The sequence below is a fragment of the Tachysurus fulvidraco genome, chromosome 9 (genome assembly GCF_022655615.1).
Source record: "Tachysurus fulvidraco isolate hzauxx_2018 chromosome 9, HZAU_PFXX_2.0, whole genome shotgun sequence".
Classification (NCBI taxonomy): Eukaryota; Metazoa; Chordata; class Actinopteri; order Siluriformes; family Bagridae; genus Tachysurus; species Tachysurus fulvidraco.
In genome coordinates, this window is record NC_062526.1 from 22638730 (window position 1) to 22656933 (window position 18204).

The following is an 18204-nucleotide window of genomic DNA, read 5'->3' on the forward strand; positions in this document are numbered from 1 at the left end:
GGGAGAGGGAGAGAATGGGAGGAAGGGAGTGGGAGAGGGGAGAATGGGGGATAGGGATGGGGGATAGGGATGGAGAGGGGAGAGGGAGAGAATGGGAGGAAGGGAGTGGGAGAGGGGAGAATGGGGTAAGGGTTGGGGGGCAGGGATAGGGGAGGGGGTGCACGTGGGTGTGGGGTGGGAGGAGGTAGGGGCGTAAATATTATTATTACTAAAAATGTACACAGAGAGATGATGAGCACCTTTTCTTCTGTACGCAGGGAAGTGAAAGACACTGACAATCCCAACGCTGGCCAAACAACAACAACGCAGATTAACGAGAGCAGCAGATTCTCAGAAACGTCAAGCAGCATGTTTATACATCTTCACTGTCTACCGAGCTGCTCGCCAAAGAAATAAAGAAAAAAACTGATACTTAAAAATTCACTGATTGAAATCACACAAATCTGTAGCAGTAACATTAAACAGATGGTAACCATTAGAGCTGCCTGGGCTGAAGAAATACAGCAGACTCAGGATGAAATGTCACCTATTTTATTACAGACTTGGTTCTCAAAAGACAAAGAAATGCAGAAACATGAGACAGCACACCTAAAACATATCCTAAAACTGTTTCTTATTGACACAGTATAGGTAAAAAAACAAAAAACAAAAAAAACAATAATATCATACCTTATTCATCTCAGATAGCCGACTATGTTAGTTATATAATTGTCTTTGACAATCCTGGGCAATCCTTTTTTTTTTTTTGCACTTATTCTATTTATAGAAATGTTAAATACCTACATAATTCAAATCATGCACTTTTTTTTTTTGCATATTAATTTTCTTTACCATTAAGAGCGTCAATTTAAGATGAACCTGATTAGATTCAAAGATAGATGTCATTAAAATTCAAATTAATATGGTCTTGTAGTTTTAGGGTACAAATATTCTAAACCAACACACTACATCTAATAAAAAATAAATAAATAAAAAAAATTTATATCACGGTGTAACAAAGAGGTTTGTGTTTAAAAGATAACATTTGGAAGTGTTTGTGCTGTGTGAACACTGGCAATACAAGACCATTATAATGTACCATGTATACAATAAACTACAAGAAATACCTTTTTTCTTCCGGTTTTCTTGTTTTTTTTATGGTTTGGTTGAATGTCCTGGATGAAATTGTCGTTTTTTTTTGAATGATCAATAATACTGCATAATAACAGAATAATATAATAAAGAGCAAAAGGTGATAAAGAAAGTTTTTCAGTCAGTGTTTCTAACTGGATTTTTTTTAAAGAAAGACAACGACAATAACAACAAAAGGCATACATCACCTCACATCATGTCTTTTACACAAAATAATAATAAACGATACCAGCAGAAAATATGAATATTTTGTTCTGAACACCGGGTAACCAGATTTTTACCCCTACTAACTGCATGGGGTGGTGTCTAACAACTCTGGTTCAATTTCTGATTTTTTTTGTAGCATGAGCAGAATCGAAGAAGGATCTTAGTTCCTTTAGTTGGACGGGAATACAATTTATACTTCCCAGAGTCCTGTGTGTCTACACAAAAGAGACAATAAGTCAAATCTGTGTTGACAAAGAGATTCACCTGTGCCTGACTGAATTGTTTCCAGATCTGCTGCACCACATCTGAACGCAAGCCTCACTCCCCCTGGTCACATAACATTAAGGAAACCTTGGACATTGAACTTGAACATATGCTGTGGTTCAAACAAGGCAATGAACATTGATCCATCCCTTGGCAAGCTATTGGTTCTACTTAGTTTTGTTGCCTTTGAAATCAATCCAAAGCCTGAATTCTCAAATCTAAGGCTTCTTTGGCAGCAGACCCAAAGAACAACCCAAGGATCCAGGATAGACTTAGTTTGTTTTGCATGCTTCTGTTAGCTTGGACTGTGCCAGTCAAAACCTGACCAGCTGAGAGTTTTCTATTCTTTAAGTCTGTCAAAAGCAAGGCTTTAATCAACTCTTTTGAGCCGAGCAATGCGTCTCAGCTGCCAGTTCATCCCCTGTATGGAAGAGTCTGATCTCAAGACATCCATCCGATGCGAGAACCTTGAAATATTTCTTTGAAGCTTTTTGGGCTCATGACTCCTACCCGGCCCAAACGTTGGGCTGATTAGGTTGCATCCTGAGAAACTGATTGGAGTCTGTGCTGGCACTAGAGTTTGAATTAGACACAAGTGTCTGTGAGCAGTAGCGCTCAGCTTGCGGTCCTTCTCAGACTCCAAGGAGTCCATGCAGGTCCATGTCAGTTTGAGCTGGATACAGCTCAGTCACTGGAATTGTTAGATGCAGGTCTGTGAGCAGAGTGCAGTAGGTGAGCCGTGAGCCATGATATATGGCAGGGCAAGAAAGAATGGCAGGATACACATACTCCAGCTCTGTCTGAGCCAACAGTCCAGTCCACTAGTGTGTCTACAGCAGTTGCTCTGATTTATCTGGATTCCATATAGCCAAAAGCTCAAGTTTGACCACAGTCACATGCTACACAAATTAGCTACAAAATCTACACATACATAGGTAAACAGACACGATGAATAGGAGCGATGTGTAATGAAGATATCTGGTGATATCCGTGTTAGACACCAGCCCTCGCAGTTAGAAGGAATAAAACACAACACATAGCAGATACACTTTCATGCTGGAGATGTATGTCCTTGAGATGATTGCTGGTAGTCAGAGTTCCCGGGGTTCTGTTTTTCTTCCATATTTTCCTCTGTGGCTGAATATTAAAATATCATGCACTATATGAAGTGCACTATGTAGGGTACACATGACGATTACTTTATACCGAAGGCATTGCCGCAGCTTTAATTTAATGCAATACAAGACCGAAAGCTTTCCAACCAATCCGACTCCTTATAATTAAGTTTGTCTACGTCTAACATCTTCATACACAAAACATATCAAATACCTGTTTAAAAGTTCATCCAAGAAGTAATCCATAGTCCAAACATGTACTAAAGTTATATAATTTACTAAAATGTTTTGAGACATATTAAAAGTGTAGGAATGTAATACAGCACTTCAAATATGTGTAATTTGGATTGTATGGATCATATTCCAGTTTCATTCGGACACTGGATCTTGTATCCCACTCGGTATGCCTGCAGATACACGCGTGCTTGATTTATCCTGTAAAATCAGAAACACAGCCTTTAAAGCTTTGTGCATTTTTGCTTGTATATTTTTACATATATACATGTGAGACAGATACGAGTGTACCTGTATTTGGTGCAGAGCAAAACCCCGAGAGGTCCACAGCGATCTACGTAGCTTTCTTTAAATCCTTTCCGTACTGCTCGAGCCATGCTGACTACCGTGGTCACCACTGGACAAGTCCTGAGGAAAAAAGAAAGAGAGATACCGAGTCAGAGTGAACGCTGGTTCAGGTATTAAATGGGTGGACTGAAATCTAATGTCTATAAACAACAAAACGAAACATATAAGGTTTAGCAACACATTTAATGATTCCCCATCTTTGGTGTTAGAAGACCGATGTGCTGTTACACACAAGCAGGCTGATACACCCACTTAAAATCTGACAGGGCTGCATTAATGATTTTTGGGTTTAAACTCTCTAATGCCCTAGCCCTAGCATGTCAAAAACCAAGCCACGAAGTCCAAGGAATTCACTATACACCTGTAAATGAACTTTCTATCTGAAATAGAAGTTTCAAACCACCAAGACGTTTCCAAGAGATGAGCTTCCAGCCAACTCAATGAACAGTAAAGAACAGAAGAGCCCAGGTTATGGTCAAGGTGGCCGAGAACACATTGGAGAGAGTGAGGCACAGAGAGCCTCAGAAGTCCTCTGAAAAGATGGCAGAAGGACAACCAACCAACCAACCATCAGAAATACTGAGTCAGGCAGGCATGGTAGAGTGACTAGACAGAAGCTTAAAAGCAGGATGGTGGCTGCATCACGCTATCGGGGTCACAGAGACGGGTCAGAATCAATGGAAGGATGAGTGAAGCCAAATCTAAAGAGTTCCTTTAAGAAAAGGAACACAGTTTACACATCAGACTGTGCTGAAGTCCTAGACTTAAATGTCCTAGAACATGTATGGAGAGACCTGAAAATTTCAGCTCACAGCTGGCAATGATTAATATATTCAAGAGAACAATAGAGCCAGCGGTACTTACAACTTCTCACACCGCAGGCCGCTGGTCCCTGTTGGGCAGGTGCATGTGTTTTGAGGGCTGCAGGTGCCACCATGCTGGCAGGGCGGCACGCAGGGCAGCGTCACGGCTAAAGGCATGCACAGTACGATGAGACATGAAGAAGATGACGTGGTTTACCAAGCAGGGTAACAATCTTTGTACAACCTGGTGCCTCAGCATGGCATATGTAAAATACAGACCTGTTTCACAGAGATCTCCTGTGTAGCCAGAGGAGCATCGACACCTGTTGAGTCCCACACACTCTCCACCATTGTTACAGGGCTTTACACAAAGCACTGGTTCTGAGAAAATATGGAAAAGGTACATACAGTAGATGATGATGATGATGATGATGATGATGATGTGTGTGTATACCTATCTGACAGCGAGCTCCCTGCCAGGCCCCTGTACAGCTACAGGTGTTGACATCCACACACCTCCCACCGTTCAGACAAGGAGGAGTACACACCGCTAAACACACATTCAGATTTAGAGCAACAGAAATAACACACTCCGAATGAAATTCCTCATGATGAACGTGGTGCAGAAGTGAAACAAAAATCAGACATGAAGCTGTACTGCAGGTAGTGTGAATAATTAAGCATTTTATTTTATTTTAATCAGCCGGAAATAATAGCGGACCTCCTGCCTTTAGGACAGCATGATGGGAACGAGTTTGGCCACAAAAACAAACTCATATACTCACGAGTGAGACACTGAGGGCCAGAATAATCAGATGGACACTGGCAGATGTTAGGAGCTACACACCGACCACCGTTCCCACATGGCAGCTCACACTCAGCTTTAGAAACAAACAAATAAGGAATACACTTAAATTTTAGAAATGACTTAAGTGTGTGTGTGTGTGTGTGTGTGTGTGTGTGTGTGTGTGTGTGTGATGTGTTCTTACACATAGCTTTAGAAAACAAATGAACAAACAAATGAACAAAAAAAAGATATTAAAAATGGATAAAGGCTCATTGTGTGTGTGCGTGTGTGTGTGTGTGTGATGTGTTCTTACACATAGCTTTAGAAAACAAATGAACAAACAAATGAACAAAAAAAAGATTTTAAAAATGGATAAAGGCTCATTGTGTGTGTGTGTGTGTGTGTGTGTGTGTATGTGTGTGTGTGCTACCTGTATGGCAACCCTCTCCAGTCCAGCCAGGACGACACAGACAAGTGTTCCAGCGCATACAGATCCCACCATGAGCACAGGGTGGAGCGCACATGGCTGTTTAATTAAAAGACAACACACATACATTTAAGAGGAGTCATTTTACACAAAACACAATTTTTAACACATAAAACTCAATACCTGAGCAACCAGGGCCTGGGTATCCAGCAGGGCAGTCACAGGTGTTAGGTGCGACACACACACCGTAATTCTGGCATGAAGGTTCACACACCGCTAAGAGAAGACGACAAAGAGAATCAAGCCTTGACACTTGCTCAGCTTTTCTTAAAAACTGAGAACTAGACGTTAAAGAAGACTCACGTTGGCATTTGGTAGGTTCATCTGTACGAGGTTCGAACCCAGGCTTACAGGTACAGTTAAAACCACCCAGTTGATTCATGCACACTTGTTCACAACCCCCATTAAAGAGCATGCACTCATCGATGTCTACAGAAGGAGAGAAAGGGTGTGTCAGATTGAAGGACAGGATGAAAAAGAGATTCAGTGAGTATTGTGTATTGTGTTGTGTTGGTTGCTACCAAGACATGTTCTTCGGTCAGTATCCAGCTCCCAACCTTCTCTGCAGCTACACTTAACACGTTCCTCGGCTCCCAGAGAACATAACTGATCGCAGCCGCCATTCCTCAAGGCGCATGAAGTGATGTCTACCAGAATGAGAATACAAGCACATTCAGAGACACAAACACATGCGGACATTCACCATATTCTCACTATTTTCACCAATAACCAGAGCAAGTTAAGTTTAAGAGGAAAACCATAACATGTAAAGGAATTTAAACAAACTGATTCCCATTGATTTGACACTAGTGAAAATAAACCACTTAGATGTAAAGAACTGTAAAGGGTTCGTAAGACTATCACTGTGTCACACAGATGAGGATGAGGTTCCTTTTCCAATCGATTTCCTGGTTCAACATTTATTCCTCATATCGTCACAGGGAGATTTTCCTCTACGTTGTCGCCTCTGGCTGAACTGAATTATTTGTTTATTTGTGCCTAATGTCACATATGTATATCACTCCACACACATACACACACACACACACACACACACACACACACATACTGACGCAGGTGAAGCTGAGGTGGTCCAGCAGAAGTTGAGCAGGACAGTGGCACACGTGTCCCCCTGGAGTGTTACTGCAGATATGAGAACAGCCCCCGTTCTGCAGCTTGCATTCGTCGATGTCTGAATCACACAGAGGCAGAGGTGTGTGCACGTTTAGTCACACACACACACACACACACACACACACACACACACAATTAATTGTTCAAGCCTCTCCATTATATTACTACACATAAGCCCTAATTCTATTATTTACCATTAATAATCAAAATAACTTTTAACTTTTTTCTTATCATTGTAAGGTTTTATGCCTCAAAACCAGGCACGCACACACACACACACACACACACACACACACACACACACACACACACACACACACACACACACACACACACACACACACACACACACACAATCCTCATGAATGTAACATTCCCCTAAAAGTCTCAAGCACAACCCACATCTTTTAATAAATAAAATTTCAGCATTCACTAACCAACACAGCTTTGTCTGTCAATGTGTAGCTGATATCCCGCATGACAGGAGCAGAGGAAAGAGCCCAGTGTGTTGGTGCAAAGTTGCTCACACGTCACGTTGCCACTGCTACACTCATCTACGTCTGCAGAGAGACACAACGAAACGGATGCTCGTAGAGACATGAAAAATAGTTCATAGGATTTGTAATAATTACAAAATAAATAAGGCCACTTCATGAGACCAGGGCACAAGCTAACACTTTTTGTTTTCATGAAATGAAAATGATTTTCCATTCGCCTTGTTTTAAATGAAGAAGAAACACAAAGCTGAAAAATTAATCTTTATGTGAAATTTTACTTGATCTTCCCTTGCTATATTGTTTGAATTTTGGTGCAATTTTAAAAAATTTTTTAGCCTTGCCATGGCAACCAGTAAAGTCAGGAATTTTGGACATACCCGTGTATGTGGAAACTGCTAAATGAAGTCTTTTAGTACATTAGGTACATTAAGTTAGGCCATGCCCCGCTCTCCCTTACATATGTCTGATAAGCCAGACTTTTTCATAGTTGTGTGTGTTTATACCTGTACAGTTGTGTAGATCATCTGCCAGTGTGTATCCTACATTGCATTGGCAGCTGTACCCTCCTGGTAAGTTGGCACAGTTATGCTCGCAAAGGCCGTCGCTTATATCACACTCGTTTATATCTGTAACCATAGCAACAAACCTTCTTTTTTTTTTTAATAGTCACAGAGCTCACATTTTTTATTCATTGGATCAGCAACAGTAAGTGGATTATAGAGAGCGAAACCCAGGACAGAGACTAACCGTAGCAGGAGTGACCATCACCGATGTAGCCCTGATGGCACTGGCAGAAGTATGAGCCCATCACATTTCCACAGCGAGCGTTCACATTGCAGTTATGAAGCCCTGAGACGCACTCATTCACGTCTACAAAGAAAGCGCATCATGCAAAAGACACTGACATGTTCAAATTAGCAACTTTCATTCATTCATTCATTCATTCTCTACCGCTTATCCGAACTACCTCGGGTCACGGGGAGCCTGTGCCTATCTCAGGCGTCATCGGCCATCAAGGCAGGATACACCCTGGACAGAGTGCCAATCCATCGCAGGACACACACACACACACACACACACACTCTCATTCACTCACACACACACACTCACACACTACGGACAATTTTCCAGAGATGCCAATCAACCTACCATGCATGTCTTTGGACCAGGGGAGGAAACCGGACTAAATGGAGGAAACCCCCGAGGCACGGGGAGAACATGCAAACTCAAGGTGGACGCGGGAATCGAACCCCCAACCCTGGAGGTGTGAGGCGAACGTGCTAACCACTAGCAACTTTCATTCGCAAAAAAACAACAAAAAACCTTATATATATAAAATATTCATATTAAACAATATGAATAGAAATGATTAGAATTACGTACTGTGAGGGTCCGCTGGGAACGTTTGGCAGAGTCTCCTGTCAGAGAGATCTTCAACTCTCACCTCCGGCAGAGCTTCAACCAGATCCTGAGGGAGGCTGGAGACATTGAGTCTGAGTGGACCATGTTCTCCACCTCCATTGTCGACGCAGCTGCACGGAGCTGTGGCCGTAAGGTCTCCGGTGCCTGTCGTGGCGGCAATCCCCGAACCCGGTGGTGGACCTCGGAAGTAAGGGATGCCGTCAAGCTGAAGAAGGAGTCCTATCGAGCCTGGTTGGCTCGGGGGACTCCGGAGGCAACTGAAAGGTACCGGAGGGCCAAGCGAGCTTCAGCCCGGGTGGTTGCAGAGGCAAAAACTCGTGCCTGGGAGGAGTTCGGTGAGGCCATGGAGAAGGATTATTGGTTGGCCTCGAAGAAATTCTGGCAAACCGTCCGGCGTCTCAGGAGGGGGAAGCAGTGCCCTGCGCACACTGTTTACAGTGGGAGTGGGAATCTGCTGACTTCGACTGGTGACATTCTCGGACGGTGGAAGAAGTACTTCGAGGATCTCCTCAAAACCACCAACATGTCTTCCAGTGAGGAAGCAGAGGCAGAGGGCTCGGTTGTGGACTCGTCGATCCCCCAAGCTGAGGTCACTGAGGTAGTTGAGAAGCTCCTTGGTGGCAAGGCACCGGGGGTGGATGAGATCCGCCCTGAGTACCTTAAGTCTCTGGATGTTGTGGGGCTGTCTTGGTTGACACAACTCCGCAACATCTCGTGGCGGTTGGGGACAGTGCCTCTAGACTGGCAGACTGGGGTGGTGGTCCCTCTGTTTAAGAAGGGGGACCAGAGGGTGTGTTCCAACTACTGGGGGATCACACTCCTCAACCTCCCCGGAAAAGTCTATGCCAGGGTACTGGAGAGGAGAATTCGTCGAACCTCGGATTCAGGAGGAACAATGCGGATTTCGCCCTGGTCGTGGAACACTGGACCATCTCTATACCCTCACCAGGTTGCTGGAGGGTTCATGGGAGTTTGCCCAACCAGTCCACATGTGTTTTGTGGATCTGGAGAAGGCATTCGACTGTGTCCTTCGTGGTGACCTGTGGGGGGTGCTCTGGGAGTATGGGGTCCGTGGCCCTCTGCTAAGGGCTGTCCGGTCACTATATGACCGGAGCAGGAGTTTGGTTCGCATTGCCAGCAGTTGTTGGACTCCGACAGGGCTGCCCTTTGTCACCGGTCCTGTTCATTATTTATATGGACAGGATTTCTAGGCGCAGTCGGGGGCCGGAGGGAGTCCGGTTTGGGGACCACAAGATTTCGTCTCTGCTTTTTGCAGATGATGTTGTCCTGTTGGCTTCTTCAAATCAGGACCTTCAGCATGCACTGGGACGGTTTGCAGCTGAGTGTGAAGCGGCGGGGATGAGAATCAGCACCTCCAAGTCCGAGGCCATGGTTCTCAGCCGGAAAAGGGTGGCTTGCCCCCTTCAGGTTGGTGGAGAGCTCCTGCCTCAAGTGGAGGAGTTTAAGTATCTTGGGGTCCTGTTCACGAGTGAGGGAAGGATGGCACAGGAGATCGACAGGCGGATCGGTGTATCTTCTGCAGTGATGCGGTCGATATACCGATCTGTTGTGGTGAAGAGAGAGCTGAGCCGTAAGGCGAAGCTCTCTATTTACCAGTCAATCTATGTTCCTACCCTCACCTATGGTCATGAGCTTTGGGTCATGACTGAAAGGACAAGATCCCGGATACAGGCGGCCGAAATGAGTTTCCTCCACAGGGTGGCTGGGCGCTCCCTTAGAGATAGGGTGAGGAGCTCAGTCACTCGGGAGGAGCTCGGATTAGAGCCGCTGCTCCTCCACATTGAGAGGGGTCAGCTGAGGTGGCTCGGGCCTCTGTTTCGGATGCCTCCTGGACACCTCCCTGGGGAGGTGTTCCGGGCATGTCCAACCGGGAGGAGGCCCCGGGGAAGACCTAGGACACGCTGGAGGGACTATGTCTCTCGGCTGGCCTGGGAACGCCTCGGTATTCCCCCGGAAGAGCTGGAGGAAGTGTCTGGGGAGAGGGAAGTCTGGGCATCCCTGCTGCCCCAGCGACCTGGCCCCGGATAAGCGGTAGAAAATGGATGGATGGATGGATAGAATTTATAAAGAGTGTGATATACAGTACAGTTTACCTGTGCAGTGGGTCCCGTTGCCGCGGTATCCTTTTGAACACACACACTTATAGCTTCCAAACGTGTTCTCACATTCCCCTTGATTAGTACACACACCTTCCTGCTCAACACACTCATCTACATCTAGAAAGAAAAAGTGTTGAAAGTAAAACGACCGTCATGCGAGAAAGTCACAAAAATGAACAAATCTGCACCCAATCCAAGAAAAGAAGCCAAGAAAAAAAAAGAACGAATTTACTCTCATCTCATTTAAATCTGATTTACATCTCATTTAAATGAGACACGCCTCTTTCCAACTGTAGCTACATTATGTGAATTCTACTAACTCTGTTGCGCTTTTATTCATTTTAGATCTTCACCAGTTTTATTGAACAAAAGACTTTAGTTTTAGGTAAAGATTTATACATAAATATTGAGTATGGAAATTATTAAAATACAAATACATGCGTCTTAAATGAACACACAAATATTTGCTTACTTATTTGCGATCATTATTTATTGCTAGTTTGCTCAACTATAATAGCTGGTGTATTTTTGGTTTAAAAAAACAACCTGTATAATGTGGTCAGTGTCAATGATTTAATCAGTATGTAATAAAAGACTGATCAATGAGACCTAATTATAATAATTGCAATACGTTTTCTTTTTTCTTTTTTTATTATTAAAGTAATAACACATCTTCTGAAATGCAACCATGTGACTCTGTAATCTTATGGAAATTAGATCAAAAGCTTCAGCTTCAAAAATGGAAGATGTTTTTTTAACGAATTATTATTGTTATTTATTTATTTATTTGTTTGTTTGTTTGTTTGTTTGTTTGTTTTTCAAGCCCTTCCTGAGTAGTGTTGTAATGGCATGAACAGAGCGTAATTGTTAAGGGACAAAAAAAAAGTGATACCATCTATTTTCTCCACATTTAAATGGTTAAAAAAATACACACACACACAAACATATACACATACACACGCACACACACACACACAAACACACATACAAACACACACACACACACACACACACACACACACACACACACACACACACACACACACAAACCTATGCAGGCTGCCTGGTCTTCTTTAAAGCCAGGCTGACACACACATTTGTAGCTTCCATCTGTGTTCACGCAGACATTCCCGAGCTCCCTTCTGCAGTTCTCTTCAAAAGCACACTCATCAACATCTTTAGGAAAATAAGGATATGCATGGATGGATTTCTATGTATAAGACTTTTTAACAAATACAAGCTAATAATTCTATGCATAGAAATATTGTGGCACCAAGTTCAATTTTTAAACAGTGACGAACTCACCAACACAGTTGTGTCCATCAAGTCCAAGGACAAATCCGGTAGGACAGTGACAATGGAAGGAACCAGGGCTGTTCTTACACACCGCTCTTCGTCCACACGCCTGTAGACCGGTTACTGCAGCTAACGCACACTCATCTACATCTACAACAAACACACGACACTATTAAACAACGTACTGACATTTGTGGATATTAATGATTCTATAGTAATAATAAAACTAATTAAACTAATCTTGTAGTGTTTCGTACTAATCTTGTAGTACGATATATATTCAAGTGCAATTATGTAACTGGCAGCTTTTGAGCAACTTATAAATAAAATAGAAGAATTTATTGTGTCACATATACATTAAAGCACAGTGAAATTCTTTCTTCATATATCCTAACTTTGGAGGTTGTGGGCAGAGCACAGGGTCAGCCATGATACAGCACCAATGGAGCAGTGAGAGTTAAGGGCCTTGCTCAAGGGCCCAACAGTGGCAGCAGTGGCAGTGCCCACATAAGAATCAGTGCAAGAATTCTGAATTCATTAAAATTTTAAGTCTTTCCATAAGAACAACAAGTACATGCTAAGCATAACACGAACAATTAGCGTATAATGTTTCAGCCACTGTGTGATAATGTCCTTTAATTCAATCAAACCTGACCAGAAGAAGAAACTTATTAAAACAGTGAAATGTTCTGCTTTCTAATGAAAACAGTAACACTCAGTGACACCATTCCAGAAAAAAACAGTAATTTTGTAAATTCTCACCCTGACAACCAGCAGAACTCATCAGATAACCATGAAAACAGCTACACACAAAGGAGCCTGGGGTGTTAGTACAATTGCTGTGGTAGCCACATGGTCCTTCATCTCCATGCTCACACTCATTTATATCTTTCATAAAAGAAAATAAAGAGAAAATACATTGAATAAGAAATCTTCATACTTACACGTAACATGGGCTTGTCCATTAAGGCAGTGTCGCATGAACCACAATAGATAGTAGCTAATAGTAAACGACTATTAACGGTCTCCATCTGCTAATAACAGTCAGCTAGCATCAATAAACCCACTGAAATAAACTTGTTATTCTCAGATCTTAGTTAATAGTCACAGATGTTGATCAAAGTAAACAATTTAAGACCAAAAGTAACTTTTAAAGGTTTAGCAAAAGAAAAAGAGCTGTTATTGTGTAAAAGGTGTGTATGTCATGTGTATGTCTTACCCTGACACTCTGCAGCCCCTTTCTGAGTGAATCCCACAGCACAGGAGATGCTGAGACCCTCAAAAGGCCCTAGATGATTAACAAGGCTGGTAGCTGGGCTGGAGGTCAGGTCTGAGTAAGTGAGGTTTGGTCCATTATTAAATAAATGCATAAATTAATGCATGAACAAACAATGAAATCATGTGCGTCTAGACATCTGAGTGATCACCTGTGGTAGAAATGTTCTGACTGATGTTGTTGTCCAGAAGTCTGGTGCTCTCAGTCTGATTCTGTTTACGATTAAAGGCATATCTTGAATGGATCTACATACATTGACTGCTTTGCATGCATCACCTCTTGATTATCGAATTCTGATAAATTAAATTAGGCACAAGCATCAAACCACAGCTGAAGCTTTTTAAACAAACAGAAATAAGCCTTTTTTTAATAACTGACCTGGTACTTGGCCTGTGTAGCCGTAGGTTCGAGGACCTCTTTGTCCCCCTGTTCGCTGCTAAGAGTGCACTGGACTGCTAGCAATAAAATCACAGTTGGAATTTCCATCCTAGGGGCAGATATTTAAAACATGTCAAACAAATTGACCTTTGTAACATAAAACACATTTCACACTGTGCTAATCCTGTTCCAGGTCTGGAGGTCAAGCCCAGTCATGATGCTCAAAGGAGCCTGTTATTAGCTTACTTTTCTGTTAACAACCTCAAAGTCAATAGTACAAAGGAAATATGTTGCTCTCTCTCTCTCTCTCTCTCTCTCTCTCTCTCTCTCTCTCTCACACACACACACACACACACACACACACACACACACACACACACACACACACACACACATTACTCTTTATAAGATGTATAACTTGTATTACTGTAGCTAAGTAATGGAGAAAAGGCACATATGCATTCTTTTTAATTAACTAGTTTACAGCTAGATTCCTGGATTCATTAAAACTGCATTGTATTTTACCCCCCAAAAATGAGAATTTAATGGATTCAACGTTTAATTTTTATTTTTTATAATTAACTTTTTATTATTCACTTTTAACACACGATGTACACTTTACTTTGTTACACATCTAGTAGTATATGTGTATTTAATTATACATAACAAACATAATTTTTAAACTACAGTATATAGAATTGCCAAAGCCTCTAAGAGCATCTCAAATATCCAGTTCTGAGCTCCGTGCTTTTTTATGAACGACAGCCTATGATATAACTCTATAAAAACAATAACATTTGATCTACTTATTGATTTATTTATTTTTAATTATTACAACCAATGAACGCCTGTGTTCACGAAACTCCGCCCCCAAGGATCTACAGTGGATTTTAGAGTGTGTGTAAAATGATTGGATTGGATGGTTTGGAATCGCATCCAAAAAACAAACAAACAAACAAACAAACAAACAAACAAACAAACAAACCGGTTTTTCAAACGCGTTTTCTTAGCCAAGGTTTAATCTGCGGTGTTATATATATATATATATATATATATATATATATATATATATATATATATATATATATATATATATATATATATCTCTCAATCGACTATTGTACCTTTAATTCTTCTATAAAACCGACCCGAAATCACTGCAGCCTTTGACTTTACATCCCACTGACACTTTGTACACAAATAATCTTTGTTTCAAACCTTGAGAACACAAATAAGGAAAAGAAGTTTCCCCTCTAACAAGACGAATATTTAATCAAAGCTGTGAATCAATACAAAGACGCCAGAAGAAGATTTACACACCTGGAAATAAGGCGACTTTCCTGGCTGCTGGAGTGAGAAGGAGGACGCGGACTGAGTCCACATCCTGTACTGGAATGTTCAACTTCCCACATGGGAGCTGCTTTACTTCCCATTGAGCTTCAGAGACAAAACCCTTCGAGGAACTGCAGCGTTTTCGGTGTGAATAAACATGAGGATTGTTCTTAGAATCACTGATCAAAAGACTGAAGAAACACACACACACAAAAATACATTTAAATGCATTTAAATCTGAGAAGAAAAGCTAAAAAAATATATATATATATTAAGTTTAAGAAATAAACTTAAAAAAATTTAACTAAATATATATTATATTATATTATATTATATTATATTATATTATATTATGTGGTATATGTAGGGAAGAGTTTTCACACTCCAAGGACCAGTGATGCTAACTCTATTCTTAAAGGGGGAAAAAAATAAAAATATATATATAAAAAATGAAGCACGCTTTTTTTTTGTAAATGAACAAAATACTACTAAATACAGAGGAAAATAAATGGATGAATAAACGGGGGGGGGGGGAGGCTAAAGCACGCGCACACAGTTGCTAGAATTCAACTGATGACGTTGTGGACTAATTTGCATATTTGAAATAAATAAATCAAATATTTCCATCATAATCATTGGTAGATGAAATTACATATTAAGGGAAAGTAAAAATTTTGTACTTGAAGTACAATAAAAATCGAATCGCATAGAGTTGAGCAGAATAGAAAATATCTGAATAAATTCATAATGTGAAGTTATGCAAGGGCGGGACAAACAATGGTGATCAGTGATTGGTCGAACCTGTAACACATTCTGGGAGACTGAACCTGCGAGTGTGTGTGTGTGTGTGTGTGTGTGTGTGTGTGTGTGTGTGTGTGTGTGTGTGTGTGTGTGTGTGTGTGTGTGTGTGAGAGAGAGAGAGAGAGAGAGAGAGAGAGAGAGAGAGTGTGTGTGTGTGTATGTGTGTGTGAGAGAGAGAGAGAGAGAGTGTGTGTGAGAGAGAGTGTGTGTATGAGAGAGAGTGTGTGTGTGAGAGAGAGTGTGTGTATGAGAGAGAGTGTGTGTGAGATAGAGAGAGAGAGAGAGAGAGAGAGAGAGAGAGAGATTAAATGAAGCTCTTCACCTGCATCTGTGTAATTTTAAAGATAATTTACTAATTGAATTGATTATTAACAGATAATAGAAACACATTTAATACTTAATGTGTTTACAAAAGATAAAACTTTTAAACTCACCTGTACTAACTAATTTAGCCTTTGGTGTTAGTGTTCACTTCCTTATTTAAATGATTTTTCCCCCCCAATACTGTTATGATTATGGTCTGGTATGGATATAATCACAGTATGCAGTGAAGTCTGGTTCCTCTTAAGGTTGAAAGCAGTTCTATCATGTTGACAAGTCATCAAGCACTGAACATAACAGAATCCTTTTCTGTAGATATGAGGATTATAATATTAAAGCAGTAAATGGTGAAATAATTCAGAGCTCTAATTATCCAAACTCCACTTCCTCCATACAAAACATGAAACGGAGTGACTCTGAGTTTCATTTCAATTATCCATTTTTTTCAGTGGTTGTTGGAAACTGAATGGAAGTAACAAGTAAAAGGACAACTGGAGACCAGAGTCAATCTAGTTTATTATAGTTACAGAGACAATAGGAACCGACAGTACCTGAGAGGAAAAAGCTTGTAACCTTGGGTGTAACCATGGACAATCAACTGTCCTTTTCCTCTCATGTTGCTAATGTGACTCGCTCATGTCGGTTCCTTCTCTACAACATTAGAAGGATTCGGCCATTTTTGTCCACACAGGCTGCTTAGGTACTTGTTCAATCTCTTGTCATTTCAAGACTGGACTACTGCAGCGCACTGCTGGCAGGTTTACCTATGGACGCAATTCGTCCTCCACAAATGATCCAAAATGCAGCTGCACAACTTGTTTTTAACCTGCCTAAGTTCTCACACACCACCCCGATGCTGTGGTCCCTCCACTGGCTTTCAGTAGCTGCACGCATCAGATTCAAAACACTGATGCTTGCCTACAAAACCAAAAACGGACCTGCCCCCTGTTACCTCAAAGCCCTCATCACTCCTCGCACTGCACCTCGCACCCTCAGTTCTACCAGCAATGCTCGACTGGTCCCACCATCTCTCAGGGTAAGAGGTAAATATACTACAAGACTCTTTTCTGTTCTGGCACCGAGCTGGTGGAATGAACTCCCCCTAGGGGTCCGGACACCTGAGTCACTGGCTATCTTCAAACGATGGTTGAAGACCTACTTCATCATGAAACACTTCAACTAGCACTTCCTCCCATTTGTTGTATGTATATATAATAAAAAAAACAAGATAAATCTGAAGTATGTGACCTAGTGAATGTATTCAATGATAGAGACTTAAGCACTTTTGTACGTCGCTCTGTATAATTGCGTCTGCCAAGGGCTGTAAATGTAAATGTCAAAAGAGAGACAAATCACTCACTTCTGATTACAGCTGTTCCGTTTTAGTTTCTCAATGCATCCCAGGGCTGTAGCATCATGGCTGGATCATTTGAAATAACCATTTAATTATTGCTAATAATTAAAAATACTGTACTGTATACAAGCAGGTTCTCTCTCTCTCTCACACACACACACTATCTGATGAACATTAGAGCACCGGACAACATGATGTTAAACAAAACAAGGAAAAATATCCATCTGTAAATTCTACATCAACATTATATTATATTGACTGTATTTATCCTCAGCAATTTATTTGGTAGTTCCATCTGCTAGTATTTATCAGAATAGTACACTTTAGGGTTTTCCACACTCTGCTAAATCCCTAGATAATGTCATTCTAAACCCCGCTTTAATCTCTGGTAGAGGAACATTTCACACCTGTAATTTAAACAGGGATTAACGTACAGTGTGAAAGATCAGATCTGACTGACGGAAAGTATAAGCAGTGTGAAATGTCAAACAAGAAACCCAGGATTTTGTTAACCCGGGATTTACACTGACCCAAGGGGAAATATTTCAAGTGTGGAAAAACCCTCATTTGTCTGAATAAAGAGACAAAAGTAGTTCTGATGCCGAAGGACTTTTGTTCACTTAACAATGATCACAGTAGAAGATGGAATATTATACAATCACACAGATCACCCTTTCAATTGCATCAAGGATCCTGAGCATCTACAATGTGCACATTTGTACTCATTAATACACATCCAGATCTCTCAGCTAATCTCACAGTAGTCAGAACTACAGCTAAATCTGCACGTTCTGTTGATTTGAGTTTGTTTTGCTTCTACAGAACTATTTGTGATCCCTGTAATAAAAGGATTGTATGTAATTTTACAGTCAAAAGCACAACAGGAAGAGTCCAGGA

At 41.3% G+C, this 18204-nt stretch overlaps 1 protein-coding gene across 1 annotated transcript; it reads right to left on the reverse strand.

The window, feature by feature from the left end:
• Positions 1-517: 517 nt before the first annotated feature.
• Positions 518-14961, reverse strand: si:ch211-221n20.8 (neurogenic locus notch homolog protein 1). The gene is made up of 22 exons (XM_027177096.2): positions 14820-14961; positions 13500-13608; positions 13273-13333; positions 13065-13175; positions 12608-12733; positions 11855-11995; positions 11600-11725; positions 10544-10666; positions 7755-7877; positions 7511-7633; positions 6948-7070; positions 6446-6568; positions 5898-6023; positions 5680-5805; positions 5500-5592; positions 5320-5415; positions 4888-4983; positions 4557-4652; positions 4382-4483; positions 4164-4269; positions 3243-3359; positions 518-3152 (listed from the first exon to the last, which is right to left on the reverse strand). The coding sequence occupies exons 1-22, from the start codon at positions 14930-14932 to the stop codon at positions 3074-3076; spliced, it is 2439 nt and encodes an 812-aa protein (XP_027032897.2). The 5' UTR covers positions 14933-14961; the 3' UTR covers positions 518-3073.
• Between the last annotated feature and the right edge of the window lie 3243 nt (positions 14962-18204).

Bases quoted from the DNA above. Each gene is read 5' to 3' on its own strand.
- si:ch211-221n20.8 (XM_027177096.2), bottom strand. From the start codon at position 14,932: ATGGGAAGTAAAGCAGCTCCCATGTGGGAAGTTGAACATTCCAGTACA. The intron at 10,667-11,599 runs GTTTGTGTGTGT...TTTTCTTTCTAG, and splicing joins AGACCAGGCAGCCTGCATAG to ATGTAGATGAGTGTGTTGAG. The intron at 5,593-5,679 runs GTGAGTCTTCTT...GTCTTCTCTTAG, and splicing joins TGAACCTACCAAATGCCAAC to CGGTGTGTGAACCTTCATGC.